The following is a 17,205-nucleotide window of genomic DNA, read 5'->3' as shown; positions in this document are numbered from 1 at the left end:
TGAATGGCATACTAGAAGAAGAATTCTACATAGAATAGCCAGTAGGATTTTTTGATGAAAATAAAAAAGATAAGGTATACAAACTACACAAAACTCTATATGGTTTGAAACAAGCACCAAAAGCATGGTATGGAAGATTGCATAAATATCTTATGAAGATTGGATTTGAAAAAATAGATGACAACAATAATTTATACATGAAAATAGAAAAAGGTAAAGACATTCTATTATTTGAAATATTTTTTGATGATATAATATTTGGAGGAAAAGATGTTTTATGCAAGAATTTTGCTAATCAGATGAAACATGAATTTGAAATGTCAATGTTTGGTGAAATCAAATTCTTTGTGGGATTGCACTTTTATCAAATTAAGTATGGCATATTTGTTACCCAATCAAAGTACATCAAGGAGATACTGAAAACATTTGGACTTGAAGAGTCAAAACTAGTAAGCACACCCATGATAATAGGACACAAATTGTCAAACAATGATGATTCTACTAAAGTGAATCAAACACTATACAGATCAATGATTGGTAAATTGCAATATGTTCTACATAGTAGACCTGATATTGCATTATCTGTTAGAATAGTTGCAAGATTCTCTGCAAATCCTAGAGAAAATCATTTAATGGTAATGAAAAGAATAATGTGATACTTGAAAGGAACAAAAGAGTTTGGTCTATACTACAAAAAGAATGAAAAGTTTGATTTAAGAGCCTACATTAATGCTGATTGGGGAGGTAATATAGATGACAGAAAGAGCACCAGTGGAGGAGCACTTTTCTTAAGCAAGTGACTAGTTACTTGGACTAGAAAGAAACAAAGTTGTACCTTACAATCCACAACTGAAGCAAAATATTTTTTTATCTCTATAAATTGCACAAACATTGTCCGGATCAAGCATTTATTCAAAGGAATGGAGGAAGAAATAAAAGAACCTATGATACTTTATTGTGATAACAGTAGTGCTATAAATATATCAAAGAATCTAGTAATGCACACCAAAACTAAGCACATTGTAATCAAGTATCATTATGTAAGAGAGCTAGTTGAAGACAAAGAGGTGAAGATGGAGTATGTCAATACAAAAGAACAAACTGCTGACATCTTCACAAAACCATTACCTAAGGATGGATATGAATATCTAAGAGGTAAGTTAGGGGTGATACGCCTATCAAAGGCTATTTAAGAAACCACAGGACTACCCTGCATCAATAAAAAATAGTTGATGTTGAATGATCTTACAGATGATGTTGAGTGATGCAATATGTGCCAAGCATCAAAAGATCAATAATGCCAAGTTGTTGCATTATTGCAAAGGTCATAGATTCTCTAAATAAAAGTTGACAAGTTTATTCTCTTGAAGTATGTAAACTAGGTGGAAGATAAGATTGATGAACTAATGGTATAGAATTTGAGTTGAACAATTTTTGAGCGAATTCAAATGAATTCTAGGAGAAGTTTCTAGAAAAGACAATATATGGGGTAGATACATTGTATCCTACCTAATCCATCTAAACCCTAATTGGGTGATGGAAAATGACAAAGCATTCTAATTTCCTATTTAAAGACAAAAAGTTAAGAACTCTGCTTCATCTAGTGACCAAAGAAGTGATTGCATTGGCATACCAAGCAAGAAGGTTGAAGGTAAGTAAATGCTTGAAGGCTGAACAAGTTGTTAGAGCTGCAAAGATTGAAATCCAAGCAAATTGAGAACTGAATCGTGATCTAAAATCTGCAAGACAAGTTGTAAGTTGTGTCAGATCAAATACTCCAATGTACTCTCTAACAATTGTATCAAATAGGGTAATCCTTTGGACTCAGCTTGACTTAATAGTCATTAGAAAATCCTTTAATAGGGTGGCAATCCAAGTGGATGGCCTAAAGTCCTTTAACCAGGCTCACTTCTAACAGGGTGATTGAAATCCCTTAATCGGGTTACATTTAACAATGTGCATTATAACATTTAATAGGGTTGGCCTTTCACAGGGCATCACTGCAGAAGAGTGAAAATGGAGTAGCATGTTAGTGGTGGTTTTTCCAAAATTGGGTTTCCATGTTAAATTAATGTGTCAAGTTTGTGGATGAATTCTTATGTTTCATGTTTTATTGCTACATGTTGATTTAACAATAAACTATAAGTATTGGTAAAAAAACTTAGTTGCATGTACTGATATGAATGTTCGAATGGATTCACTAAACTAACTAGGGATGGCATCATATGTTAACTCTAAGAGGGAAAGAGTTACTTTTAGAATTTTTCCAAGTGTGTGAAAGCTTGATGGGCAACTAGGAAAGCTTTGTAAAATGTAAAGGTATAAAAGAAAAGATTGTATTATACAAAGTAGGGTGTAATATATATGTGACATGATAAATTATGTAGAGACGGTAAACATGTTATATGAATTGAATGTGATGCAAAATCTAATGATGTATGATAAGAAGATTGCAAAGAACAATAGACAATAGGAAAGAGATTTTTATATTCATCTCTTTGTGTAAAGGAACTTGATTGTATATTGCATGTTTGGGTAGTGGGCTTATCTTGCATACATTGTTATGGTACACCAAATCCTAATAGGGTTAAGGCTTTTAATAGAGCCTAGTCCACTAATAAGGACTGAGACACTATATGTACTTAATAGACTCCTAACAGGGTCAACATCCTCAACATGGTACTTTTGTTTAGTGGATCATTTTTTGGGTACCATTCCCACTAAGGTTTTCCCTTGGCTAGGGTTTCCCTAGTTTAAAAAATATGGTGTTATGAGTTCTCTTTGTGTATGGTTATTATTGCTATTCAAAATTGTTAGTTTTATTTTATATGCATGTTATAAAGTAATTAATAATATTCATTTGGGGGAAAAATATTGTAGAATACTCATTCACCCCCCCCCCCCACCACCACCCTATCTCAATATTACCTATTTCTAATAGGTATTACCACATCCATCATGTATAATATGTGTATCAAACTACCACGACCTACCCAAAAACATATGAAGTATGTCCATAGGTATGAGATAACAAAGAACCTCATCCTAGTAGCTTCAAATCATGAACTTCACTAGGAACTACTCCTTGACCATGACCTTGTGGTCATCCTGCACCCAAGAAATATAGTACAGAAACAAGTGTTTCTACCTCTTGAGATTTAACTTGGTGACATCTTTTTTGAAACCAAATTGTCACTACTTCCAACATCAATTATCACATCACTGAACTTATCTTCACATTTCCACCCGTGTAAAATAAAATACTCCTCAGATTAGGGTCATTCTCATCACTCAACAAGACTCCCCTATTAACTAGGATTTCTCTTCTTTCAACATCTTTGGAATTGGATGATTTGGCATCTTCACTAGTGTGTACAATTCTAGCCTAGATTTTAGTTCTCTGATATTTCCCTCCTTGGCACTAAGAGCATTCAAATGCTCTATGTCCTTGCTCTCCACAGTGAAAATATTTTTCATGAAAACCACCTCTTTCAAATCCTTGGCCCCTCTTCCTCAACCTCTCAGATCTTTTTTGTTCTACTCATGGAAATGATTAGAATTGTTTCCACTTTTGTTTTGACTACTACTACTTTCCTCATGCTTATTGTTTTGGTCAGCATTTTGGCCTCCATAAGACCATCCCCTATATCTTCCACTGCAACCTCTTCTACCATTCTTGTTATCTATCTTTTTTTTCAACTTCTCCTCTACTCTTAGGGAAAACTATTATGCCTTCTTAATACTAGTCATTCAGACTAGACTCAACTCCTCCTAAATACTTAGCCTTAACCCATTAAGATAATGAGAAAATTTTCTTCTTTTTATGTTATGCATGACTGGTTCTAATGAGAAATTGGTAGAGATATTCCTACTTGCTTCAACCCTTGTATTTTATTTAGCAGATCAAGATCATAATTCACGAGAATGAATTGTCTTTTCATTTTAGCTATCATTCCATTCAATCTAGTGATTTTTTCCTTCCCTCTTCTACTTTTCTCCTATTGGATCTCTTGCCACCAGATCTTTGTGTGGCCCTTTAGTTTTTTCTTTATAAACTTGACCTTGTATGAATTTTCAATATCTTCATATTCAAAGTATTCCTCCAATTCATTGATGCAATCGATCAATTCCTCTAGGTTAATAATTCCTTAAAATGTGGGAACATAAAATTTAGGTATTTTTCAAATCTTAGAAGTAGCCTTAAAATTTCTCTCCTCCTCTAGGTTTGGAACTTCATCTAGTAATGCTTGATCAATGTTTCCTTCCTCTTTTCTTTCATCTGGAGGTCACTTTCATCATCTCCTACATCAAGATTCATTCCTTTGTGCATTTTTTATTGTAATTCTTGCTTTTTCCTCTAGAGGGCTCTAAAAACCTTAGGTGTAACACCTACAAATCTCCCACCATGCTCTCTTTGTGTAGGAATCTTTGCACTTTTGTTGAAACCCTATTGAAAACTACCTCACAATTGGCAATCTATCTACACAGTCAGCCCAAACCATGGTCATGCTTCCTCACATTCAGGAATCTATTTACATGCTCATCAAATCCTCCTCTAACACCACTTGATGAAAGGAACTCCCCTTAATACCATAGACACTTAATAGAAACAAAGAAATAATAGTAATTGGCGAGAACAAAATATGGGCTTCTTATTATCGCTACAATGCACAATTATATAATTTTGAAATACAATATGAAAACCCACATGGACACCATCCTTACAATAATTTGCAACATAGAGCTGTGAACTATCACCCAGAGTTGTTTTAGGAAAAGTATGTGTATTTTTTAAATAGGTATTTTTACACCCCCTGGAAATTTCTAGACATCAGACCCTAATCCTTGAGACTGAATAACTCTAGATTTACAAATAGAGTCAGCTCAATACATCTTTGATAGTAATTTTGGAAATTTTGTTCAGCCCAATTTTGGAAGACCTTAACTTTTGAATCTTTGCTAAGATTGGTTATTATAACCACTTTTTAGAATCCTCATCTTCTGTTCTATAGTGCTAAACTCATGCAAGCTCTAGTTGACCCCATCTTGGGTTTCTAAGGTCTTCAACTATGTTCCTAAAGTTTTTATACCAAAAATCCATAGTAAATCCATGAATACTCATGATATGGCAGTGAGCCTAAACTAGTAGGCTAATATATCCAATATAAACATCCACCTCTAATATTTGGATACTCCTAGCTCGTATGATTAACTTACCATGTAGAAAGCATCCAAAAACAATGACTTTGCATTGAGACAACCCTTATTCAGAAACAAAACCGCAATATTTTTGGGTGATGCAAGATTGTTCTTATGCCCACGATGCTCCTACTTCAAGATGTCTTTTAGGTTGTATATTTCAAGTTAGGGTTTGAAGAGATAAAAGGGTAAAATAAAATAAATTAGAGAGAGAGAGAGAGAGAGAGAGAGAGAGAGAGAGAGAGAGAGAGAGAGAGAGAGAGGTTAGAAGAAGAAGAAGGTCTATCAAAACATAACAAGAAGGAAGAATAATAGTTAATGGTATGTTGCTATGTAGATGAACTGCATTGGATCAGATATAGAAAGGGAGCAAAAATTATAGATCATTACTTCTATCACTTATCATTATAGCAGTTTGAAATCGCTAGGAGGGGTGGTCTTAACTGGTGTATTGTAAAGCCTCTAACAAGGTGGAATTCTTAGATTATAGTGTTAAGATCCTTTAACAAGGTTATTCCTAGTAGAGTAAAGATCCTAAAATATTTAGAGGTATATCTTTTAGCAAGGTACACTTAATAGTCTTTTATAATCTCTAATTGGGAAAGTTCCTAACATAGTGTATTACAAAAGAGTACTTTATTTTTTGAGATTTGTTCTCATGCCATGGTTTTCACCCTAATTAGGTTTCTATGAGACAAATCATAGTGTTCCAATTGTTGATTCTTTTCAAAATTTAGTTCAAGTATGTTGTTTGTATAAAAAATAATAGAACTGTAGTCATAATTATTTTCTTATCGGTAAGGTTGTGAGTTAAAGTAAAAGTAAAAGTTGAATTTTTTAATCATTGATTCACTCCTTCCCCCTCAATAATCCATCCTATACCTACAAATGGTATTAGAGATTTGATCCATAAATTGGAAGAATAACATCTTTTGATAAAGAACACAAGATATATAGGAAGAAAGCACCAAAGTTCAACAAGTATGAATATAATTTTGGACCATGGGCAAGCCAGATGGAATTGACTTTGGTATTTACAATTATATATTTTATTATGTGTTCATAGTCCAATGATCTCTATTCTTCTTAGTAATATTCCATAAGGCATCCTTTTGGCTTTTTTTGGTTTTGTATAGGGATAACTCCTCGCTCTCTACCTATTGACAAACCCAAATGAAGTTCTAGGTATAAATATATAATATAATGTTAATCAAGGTATCCTAAAAGAAGTAAACCTCTCTTCTACTTCCAAGGATAATTTTCACTAGCACTTTGTTAATGACTATATCATCCTTATTTCTATTTGTTTGATTTAATATAGGGTGCATTAGCTGAATTTTCTATTAGAAGATGATTATTTACTGGTTTGCAAATGAGCTTGTGAAAATATTATCTTTTCGCTATGAATGTCATTCCTACTCTCTAGCATTGAATTTCTAATACTTTAGACTACAAATTACTATAATCTTGTGAAATAATTTTTGAATTCTTTGATCATTTGGGACATTTGATAATATAGTCTTGTATACCTTTCATTAAGGAATTCTTCTTTTCACAAAAATGCATATTGGAAAGAGTCATTTCTTAGAAATCAGGGGAAATATCAAATTCTTATGCCTTGCCTTTAGAGCACCTCAATTAATATTATGTCACCTCTTCACACAAACACTGATCTTGGTGAACTAAAAATCTTGATTAATTTAAGAGAAGATTCCCTTCATGATGGGTGGAACATACAAATTGTATTTCTTTGATTGTTTTGAAGAGAGTCTATTCCTTTAAAAAAATTGGGTTGTCTTGATGTTAGGGACTCGTAATCCTTAATTTTACCCTCTTCCTAAATATAATTGTAAACGTCTATCTTCAAGACTTTTAATTGGTCAAAAGTTATAAGGAACAATGATTTTGAAAATAAAAGGGAAAATATTTAATTTATGTTTATTTGTGCCTTATGGATCTTATATATAGAGTAACAATATTAAAATAAAGCCTATTTTTGGGAAAGGGTTCCCTTAGACTATTGAGAATGAAAGGCACATGCTCTATTTTGGAAATATCTTCATGCTACTTTGATCCCTATTTAATCTCACCCCACATTCTTGTTAGTGAAAAATTTATGACTAGCAACCTTGGTCCATTGGTACAAGATTATACAACTTGGTGGGTAATAACTAGATTAGTAAGTGGAAACAATCTTCTATGGTGAGTTATCTGATCTAAAAAGTGAACATAGTCAAAGACTCATATCTTAGTGGTGAATTTTTCATTTATTGGAGAGGATAGAGAAGAAAAAGAAAAATTTCTAGTTAAAGTGATAAAATTATGTTTGAGAATTTTCTATGAGGATGATGGAGAGGTCTTTGAGATTGTATGTTTCAAGTTAGGTCTTGAAGGGATAAAAAAGAAAAATGAAATGTGTGTGTGTGAGTGTGTGTGTGTGTGTGTGTGTGTGTGTGTGTGTGTGTGTGTGTGTGTGTGTGTGTGTGTGTGTGTGTGTGAGAGAGAGAGAGAGAGAGAGAGAGATCCTTACTTTTGTTACATTCTTATCATTATAACAATTTGAAATCCCTAGGAAGGATGGCCTTAAATTGTATGACGTAAGGCCTGTAGCAATGTGTTATTCTTAAATTAGAATGTTAAAATAATTTAACAAGGTTACACCTGGTAGAGTGAAGATCTTAAAAGATCTAGAGGGAAATCCTATAATAAGGTACACTTAACAATCTTTTATTGGTATGATGTAAAGCCTCTAGCAATGTGTTATTCTTAAATTAGATTGTTAAAATCCTTTAACAAGATTACACCTGGTAGAGTAAAGATCCTAAAAGATCTAGAGGGAAATCCTATAATAAGATACACTTAAAAATCTTTTATAATCTCTAACCAAGCTAGTTTATAATAGAGCATATTCCAGAAGAGTACATTATTTTGTGAGACATGTTGAAACACCATGGTTTTCACCCTAATTGGGCTTCTACGAGATAAATATTGGTGTTCCAATTTTTATTTTATTTTATAGTTTATTCCAAGTATGTGTTTTATTTAACTCATAATAGCACTAAAGGCATTACTATTTTCTTATAGATAAAGTTGTGAGTTAAAGTCAAAGTCAAAGTTGAGTTTGGTAATCATTTATTTTAACCCCACACCCCCCACCCCGCAATAATCCATCATATACCTACAATTATTATCATAGCTTTGGTCCCTGAATTGGAAGCATAAAATTGCTAGAAAAGATTACAAGATGTGTAGGAAATAGGCATCGAAGTTCAACAAATATGAAGATAATTTTGGAATGTGGGCAGGTAGCATAAATTGGCTATGGTAGTTAAAGTTATATTGGTGATTACATATTGTGCATATAGTCCAATGATCTCTATTCTTATTAGTGGTATTCCACAAGGCACTTTTCTGGAATTTTTGGGTCTTAGGTAGGGATAACTCCTTTCTCTCCACTTTTTGATCCTCTTAAGTGAAGTTTTAGGTATAAATATATAATATAATTTTAATCAAGGTTTCCTAAAAGAAATAAACCCATCTTCTACTTCCAAGGATATTTTTCACTACCACGTTTTCAAGGCTATATCATCCTTATTTTAAAATCTTTGAATTAATATAGGGAGAATTATCTAATTTCTCTATTAGAATATGCTTTTTATTGGTTTTCAAATGAGCTTCCAAAAATGTTCTCTTTTGGTTATTAATGCCCTTCCTACTCTAATCTAAAAATTACTATAATCCTATGAAATTATTTTGGAATTCTTTAATCATTTGGCTTATTTGACAACATAGTCTTGTGTACCTTTCATGAAGGAATTGTTTTTAGAAAAAATTATATTGGAAAGATTCCTTTCTTATAAATGAATGAAAAACTCAAATTCTTATTCTTTTCCTTTAGAGAACCTCAATTAATCTTATGTCACCTTTGCATACATACACTCAACTTGGTGGACTAAATTTTTTGATTAATTTTGGAGGAGATTCCCTTCATGAATGGTGGAATATAAAATTTTTATTTCTTTGATTGATTTGAGGAGAGTTTATTCCTATTAAAAAGTGGGATGTCTTAATGTTAGGGACTCTTAATCCTTAAGTTTACCCCATTTCTAAATTTAATTGGAAACATTTAGCTCCAAGATTTTTAATCAGTTGAATGTTATGAGGAACAATGATTTTGAAAATAATAAGGAAAATATTTCATTGGTGATTGTTTGTGCCTCATGGATCTTACATCTAGAGTAACTATATTAAAATAAATCCTAGCTTTTAGAAAGGGCAGCCTTATATTATTGAGAATGGAAGACATGCTCTATCTTAGAAAGATCAACATGATACTTTGATCCATATTTAATTTAACCCCACAGTCTTATTTTTTGGAAGAGTTTTGTCTGACAACCTTGGTCTATTGGTACAAGATTATTTAGAAATTTCTACAACAACTTCATCCAAGATGATTGATTGTAAGTAGTTTTAATTTCCTCTCTAGGTCACTACTCAAGAACATCTTCACTTCTTAAAAAGTATGAGACTTGACACACTAGAGTATAAAGATTAAGAAAAAATAGTCATCTTGTCTTGATGGATCCTACTATATTTGATATAGGTTTAGTCTCTTTTCTTCTTCCTATACTATCAATTTAGAGTGGGCCATGATGTGGAGATCATAGATCTACTTCTAAAATTCATTTCTTGAGGCTTGCAACTTCTCACAAACAAAAAAAACTTTTACTCTAGAAAATCTCAAAGAATAGAGGATCTACTTAGTCAACATATGTGTCCTTAATGAAGAGGATTGTGGAATATACGATAGAAGAATGTGACTAATTTTATTTGTGGATTTGGAATAAAGACCACTAGTTAGTTTGATCAAACTGATTGACTCCAAGCTCTCATCCATTTATTTTGATGAATTTGTTGTAAGCCTTCCTTTGCAAAAAATGGTCTGCTTAGAAGGAACCTGAAAATAAAATATTTAGAGAGAATAAAACAAGCTTGAAAGCTTTAATTATTACTATAATAAATAAAGTTAGAAAGTATAGTATGACCTATAATAATCAAAATGAGATTATTGAATAAATGTTATTGCAATTAAGGATGATCAAAAGGAAAATTAATGGGTTTGAGAAATTGTTAAAGAAAGGAGCAGAGATTAGCAATTAGTAATTTGCTGATGAAAGAATTTTCATTACGACTGATAGTCTTGCCAATAGACTTAACAACTACAATAATAATATTGATTATTTCCATGAAATCATATCCATAACACCATAAAATCATATTCCATTTACTAAGAAAACACAACACTCTTCATGAGATAATACACTTGAATTAAAAAGATAAGGATATGTTTTATCCTTTCTTTTATTAACAGTTTTACACCACCACTCATTACTTTATTAGCACGAAAATGAAAATATTTATGAAGCCATAGTTTCCTCTAGCATCTGGGGAGGTCACTAGGAGGGCCCAACAAGCTTTCGCCCACGGTGGGACCGTTCTTCACTAGTAAAACCATGCTCAATCCCCATGTTACATGATCATCAAAGTGACAATGCACGAACCAGACACCTGCACAAGCCAAACAATCAATCACTCCACCATACATTTTTCACAAATTCCAGTTTCAACCTCTATATATATCTCATTCTATTTCGTACCTGGATTGCTCGCTTTGAATCTCACAGCAGTCCATCCATTGACAGGAGTTCCCACGGTATTTCGTTTGCGGAGGATCGACCAGGTTGAAAGAGCTCGGATCGGTTTCGTTATTATAATTACCAAAACCCTCTCCCACCACATAAAAGTCATATCCATGAATATGCATTCGATGGTTGTCTTCTTGGAAGATAGTCGTTCCCTGGAACACAATCTGAACTGTGGCATTGTATTCAATCTCTTTCACTTTTATGCCAAAAACTGGCGCCCACAGAGATCGGTCCACATCACCGGTGTAATCATACTCAACTGGTGAATGTGAGGGAAAGTCCACATCATAGACGCCCTCAATGCCGAAGTGATAAGCTTGCAGAATGTCAACTGATGGTAGCACAAAAGATATGTTATTCATACTGGATGATACTCTGGTGTTGTTTCGGGCACTACAGTTACTGGATGAATATCCGGCTGGACAGGGAATTAGACCGAGACCTACGGTTATGATGCTACTGTCACTTATAGTCTGGGGAACATCCACCGGATACTCCTTTGAAGCCAGGCTTCGTAGGGATCGGGTAAAGTTGGTAACAGTTGCAGTGTCGTTGAATATTGGAAGGTTGGGAAGGATTGGAGCGACAGATGTATTATAGCCCACATACCTTAATATGGTGGTGGTTATGGTGTCATTAATAAAAGCTGCAGCTTGAGTAGTGTATACTCTTGCGGCCATGTAGTATTTGGCTACAGATTGATTGGTTGTGAGAAGAACGTCTGCGGTCTGACCAGATGTTAAGAACAGAATATCTGTTGTGTATGGCTTCGTGTAGGAAGCATCCACAGCCACCACTGTGAGATTGTGTGAGGCGATCTTGAAAAAGAGGTGATTATTGACTGCAGCATTGACGATGCGAAGAAGATATGTTTGTCCCTCTGCTATAGTGAACCTATTTGTTTCTGCATTCATAAAATTACTTTCATTGCATAGTCAGAACTGAAATTGGGTGTGCCTCGTTTATAAGATTTGTCTATCGAAATGTGTCAAACTAATTGTTTTTGTGTTCCAGAGCCTTTTACCTGATGATGAGCAGTTATAGAGGTCTCCTGGTTCTCCATTTATAGTGAAAGCGTCTGAAAAAGCTGGCGCACCTCCAGTCTGGTTTAGTGTCTCTTCGACTTCGTTAGCATCAGTGTTCCACCAGTCCCCTGATCATTCATTTTCCATTTGCTAGAGTTAGTATGAAATACCATTACATATCCAGCACGAACACACAAAGGAAAAGAGTAAAGAATAGAAAGCTGAATCAAGAGAAATAAGCAAGTGCGTAAGTTATTATGATTGATAATAAGTTCTTGTTATGTGGGTTATCGAAATCTCTACTTCTTACGAGCTTTTAGGGATTGACAACATCTACAATATTTTAAATAATCAAATCACAATGAAATGGTTTCTCTTGGGAGCCAATAAAATGAGCTCATTATTGTGCTAAGAATTCATAGATAGTAAGGAAATATGCAAAGAGCACAGATGATAATTTCCAAGTAAGATGTTACTCGCAACGCACTTATCAATGTGGACCCCCTAATGTCTTATCCATGTACACGGATCATTACTAAGATAACGACTACGATATAAAATTAAACTGTCAAAATATCATTACATTCTAATAATATCTAAAATAAAATAAGAGCAAACTTCTGATAGTATCTAAAAGATCTTAGATTAGAATCTACTCAGATTAACATACAAAAAAATAATTAATGGTAACAACAATAATATATGAATAATAAATAATTCAACTATCAAACAAAATTAATCTGAAATAGATATTTTATTTCACCACTGCAACTGATAGAGAGATCTAAGCCAAGGTGACTAATATAAATATAATAGATCTAATTTCAATTACCTAGCACAAGAGGGATCTCAAGATGTGGTTCGGGGAACGGGTAAGAGCTTCCCTGCTCTGGACGGATGGCAATTAATCCATAAACTGTTGCGCGGAGCCAAGCAACATGGGCGTGCCACCACAAAGTTCCTTCCTGATCAACAATGGTGAATGTGTAAGTAAATGTCCCGCCTGGTTAGATGGGACAGTGTAATGTAACCAAGCCCATCAGCCCACGAGTTGCGGATCTGCCTTATTCCATGCCTGGCCAAACAGTTCATTGTTAATGGGACGTTTTCCATTATCAATGGAATATAAACTCTATAAGCCAAATGTTAAACATCACACACTAAGGCTTGTTTCTAGATTAAAATTATTTATTAAATAGTCAAAATTGACTTATTTTCAAGCTTAAGGGTATCCAAATTTACCAGTGGATTGTGGCCAGTCTTAAACATCACACACTAAGGAAGAAATTAAGCTTGGAAAAGTAAGTCAAACTTTGACTATTTAACACTTTTGCACTAGGAATCAAGCCTTAGTGTGTGATGTTTAAGCCATTTGAGATTGAACTGACATATAACAGAACAAGTCACATGGGATAAAGATATATATCAATAATGCACACTTTTTAAGTTTATGTTGTATTATATTAGTTTGTAATCCACGTGAAGTAAGAGGCTACTTGTGTTTCTATTTTATTCACAATAGAATTTATTTGTGTTTTTCGACAGAGAGCTAATTGAGAACTAGACGGCTTTTGTTTTTTAACGCTGTACTTTGTATTACAATAAAGCTAGTCCTTATCTAGCTCTCGGGTTGATTAACAACGTTCTACAATTATCAAACTTACAAAATTGGCTATTTCATGTGATGTTTATTAAAACCATCGTTTATATATAGTTTCTCTTTCTTACTTAGCAAATTTTAATAATATTTGATTAGATCTCATATATAATATAACATAAGTATAATTATAAGAGTTATAAATAACTCTTCAACTAATCTATACATCAACACTCCCTCTTAGATTAGTAGGGTATACATGTATAAGAAGTCTTTGATCAGAAGACTTCTTTTATCCAATGTCAAATATAAGTTGTTTTTGTCTAATACAATAACAAGATTACTTGGGTCTTTAAGATTGACTTCCAACAATTCATTTTAAACTAGAATTGCCTCTCCTACTATCACCTCATTAAAATTAATTTGGAAATTCATCCCCACAATATATTGTTAGAACATGTGGAAATAATACATAGTAATGGCATCTTCAAAGAGAAATGCCCTCGCCCAACCCCTTGAGGTGGTTGCCAACAACACTATCACTCTTATGATAAGGAGACCCCCTTGCCTCCATCGCAATTGTAAAAGAGTTTTATAGAGGTTGGGAATATACCCCATTTAATTGAGAAGATGGATAATACTAAACCTCTTAAGAGGAAGGGTAAGAAATGGAAGTCATCCTGTATAGATTGGTGGAAACTAAATGTTGATGGCTCTAGGAGAAATGGTACTATGATTGCAGGGGGTGTCATTTGTGATGATCAAGGCAATTTTGTAAGGGTTCATGATATAGAAGCATCAAGCTTGGATTTTGTGCACCTTGTGGTTTGTACAATTGGTGATGTGCTCAAGCATTATTGGTGGACCTTTTCCTACGTGCACATAGAGTTTGGAGTTAGAAACAATTTGGTGACTATTGGTCACATATTCTAAACTTACTGGAACACATTGGAGATTGTATTTGTGAGCATCGATTTGAGGGATTTGGCATGTGCATTCTTGGATTTGGATAGTTGGATGACATGTGTACCCATGCCTAAGGGTGCATATTCTTGTGTTGTCTTTGAGTTAATTATGCATTGTAAACTTGGGGCATGTCCTAAGTATTTAATTATTTCATGTATTTCATGTTTTTTCCAAGTGGACTTGTGGCTTGAGGGTGTATTTAATGGGAGAGTTTATTAAATGTCTATTATGCAAGGGTGACTTGTGGCTTGGTTTGTTATAAGTAGAGGGTCTTGTGTAGTATAGAGTCATTATTCATCCAGTATGGAGGAAACAAGGAGTAGCTGAGACGAGAAAAGTTTGTTAGTAGAGCTAGTAGGTAGGAGGTGGATCTTGCGAGGGCTTGCAAAATTACTAATGCAACTACTTATGTATTTGACCCTAACCTATAAGGCCTTGCAATTGAGTCTATTGGATGTAAACATTATGATTCTATTATGTGAATTGGGATTGTTACATAGATTTAAATATTTGTGTTATTTTTTATACTCTACTATGTTGTTAATTGTTAGGGGCTAAGACCTCTTCTTTTGGGAATTCTCCTATCTTGCACTATGTTAGGGTATGCAAGTAATTGTGGTAAGATTTCAAGAAATGAGGTAGAAGCTATGGGTCTTCTGTGGAATTTGGATACCACTATTAATCTAGCATTTCAAACTGGGTGATCGAGGGTGATTCTCTTCTTTTCATTGAAGCTATTAAAGGTGATAGAAAGATAAGTTGGCATGCGACAACGATAATTATATATTCTCATATTTATTTATTTGGATTTTTTTCCACTACTATCTAACATGTATAACATGAAGGTAAGTAATCATGTGGTTGATAGTCTAGAAGCATATGAGCATGGCGCCATTATTTGGCAAGTTTGGGAAATGGAATATAATCCTTCAATGATGATCTTATCACAAGTGCAAAAAGATTATTGCTATGATGGAATTTTTGAACTCGTGGAATGTGGGTGGTAGGGTTGATTTTTCTTATACCCTAGTGGATGGTTATACAATAGTCATTTTAAAATAGGTTGTCATTTAAATAAGTAATTTAATTGCACTTCATTATAGCAAGGATATGTTTGATGACCAAGGTAGGATATGGAGTGATCTTTTACAATCCCAAAGGATGGGAATTTCCAATATGTGAAGGCCAATTATTCCAACTTTATTCGATGTTTAAGAAAGGAGAATGGCATAGAAAGTGGGAATATAATTTATTCATTTTAAACCCATGATATAACCAAGTGTTACCACAGTATTAAGGCCCTCAATATTATAGTGGTTTGTTTTTAGTTGAGAACAACTGATTTTCTCATTTTTCTTAACATTTCCTCTGGTCTATTAGTTGTGGGTATGTAAGAAATTTCTAAAGATTTGGTGATTGAGTTTGGTGATGATGTCACCATAGAGGGTAACACTACACATATTAAGCCACCAAGGATTAAGGAGTATATCTAAAAGGACAAGGCCATTTGGACTTATCTAAGAAAATGGGGTTTGATTCCTTTTATGGAGTGCATCGAGGGCCATGATGAAAGGGTATCCATTCAATTTGTTTACTATTGGAAGGACTAGTGGGTGACTTTTAATGGTGTCTTGTTAATGAGGAGTTCATTGTGAATTCCACCAAACTATCTATGGAAGGGAAGATTTGGAGGAAACAAGCTAGGGTCACAAATGAAGTTTGTTTGAGAAAGTTTGTTTGTACATGGTATTCTACACAATCGTGATATGCATTACTCTTTAAGATATGTTTAAGGTCTTGTAATATTATCACTTGCCCATCCTCAATAACATTAGGAATAGGGAAATTATATATTTACCATACCTTTTGTTGCACTCTATTGAAGATTGTGTCTATAATGTGCATAAGAAAAGGGATGAGGGAAGAGCTATACCATTTATCATGAAGATCTTCTATTTTGTCTCTATAGATTTCATAAGGCCCTTAATCCTAAGGTGCAAAATCTTCCCCCCTCCCTCTTAAAATATTTTCTATTCCCCAATATTCTCCCCATTTTAGCCACACCCAAGATTGAAAAGGTCCCTTTTCCACCCCTAAGGAGATTAAGATTGAGGTCTTGGATGTGGATAGTGCTGCAATTATAAGTAAGAAGAAAATCTTTAGGACCAATAATATATTGGGAGAAAAGAAACCCTCTACTCCTCTAAGTCAGGACATAAATGTTAGCTTTAACTCTAATGAGAACACTGAGAAGAAGGGTCATCTTAGACATAAAAGGAAGGTGACTAGGAGAAATCATGGGTAGTTGGAAGATGATGATACAACTAGTGAAGACTAGGCTTAGGATATCCCTACCAGTGTTCAAGAAAAACCTATGTCTTCCCATGTGTTGGAAACTTTTAAAATTATAGAAAATACCCCCAAGTCTAAGGTGGGGGTAAAGTTGGTCATCAGGGGATTTTCACCTCTCCTATTAGAAATTTCAACATTGATACTTAGAATTTAGAGACTACTAAGAACAGGGGAACTCATCCCAAGGAACCTATGTGAGGAGTTAATCAGAAGGAAAATAGTTCCTTTCTTTAGAAAACCTTAGATGGTCTTCCATCAATACAAGATTCTTTATCTAGGATTACAGGAAAACCTTATAACTATACCAACAAAATGTTCTATATCTAGTTTACTATGCACAAGATACTATAGTTTACCAATC

General features: G+C 33.8%; 2 protein-coding genes across 2 annotated transcripts in view; both read right to left on the bottom strand.

Moving 5' to 3' along the window:
* Positions 1-10,635: 10,635 nt before the first annotated feature.
* Positions 10,636-11,000, bottom strand: LOC149540355 (laccase-22-like). Its single transcript, XM_089799563.1, has 2 exons — positions 10,857-11,000; positions 10,636-10,767 (listed from the first exon to the last, which is right to left on the bottom strand). The coding sequence occupies exons 1-2, from the start codon at positions 10,996-10,998 to the stop codon at positions 10,637-10,639; spliced, it is 273 nt and encodes a 90-aa protein (XP_089655689.1). The 5' UTR covers positions 10,999-11,000; the 3' UTR covers position 10,636.
* A 3-nt stretch (positions 11,001-11,003) lies between these two features.
* The window catches only part of LOC149540354 (laccase-12-like), a 71,081-nt gene continuing 64,879 nt past the window's right edge, over positions 11,004-17,205 (bottom strand). Inside the window, exons 2-6 of the mRNA XM_089802679.1 lie at positions 12,978-13,059; positions 12,762-12,894; positions 11,929-12,057; positions 11,127-11,808; positions 11,004-11,073 (exon numbers count right to left, since the gene is read on the bottom strand). Of these exons, the coding sequence (XP_089658805.1) occupies positions 11,004-11,073; positions 11,127-11,808; positions 11,929-12,057; positions 12,762-12,894; positions 12,978-13,059 (1,096 nt within the window). The remainder of the gene's footprint in view (positions 11,074-11,126; positions 11,809-11,928; positions 12,058-12,761; positions 12,895-12,977; positions 13,060-17,205) is intronic.

This window comes from Cupressus sempervirens, chromosome 9, assembly GCF_028749045.1.
Source record: "Cupressus sempervirens isolate cs-2001-9-10 chromosome 9, ASM2874904v1, whole genome shotgun sequence".
Classification (NCBI taxonomy): Eukaryota; Viridiplantae; Streptophyta; class Pinopsida; order Cupressales; family Cupressaceae; genus Cupressus; species Cupressus sempervirens.
The sequence above is the reverse complement of the archived record's forward strand: the minus strand, read 5'-3'. Positions and strand labels throughout refer to the sequence as shown.

Excerpts from the sequence above, each read along its gene's own strand:
- LOC149540355 (XM_089799563.1), bottom strand. The coding sequence starts at position 10,998 with ATGTGGTGGGAGAGGGTTTTGGTAATTATAATAACGAAACCGATCCGA. Across the intron at positions 10,768-10,856 it reads ATTCAAAGCGAGCAATCCAG|GTGTCTGGTTCGTGCATTGT; the intron begins GTACGAAATAGA and ends TGGCTTGTGCAG.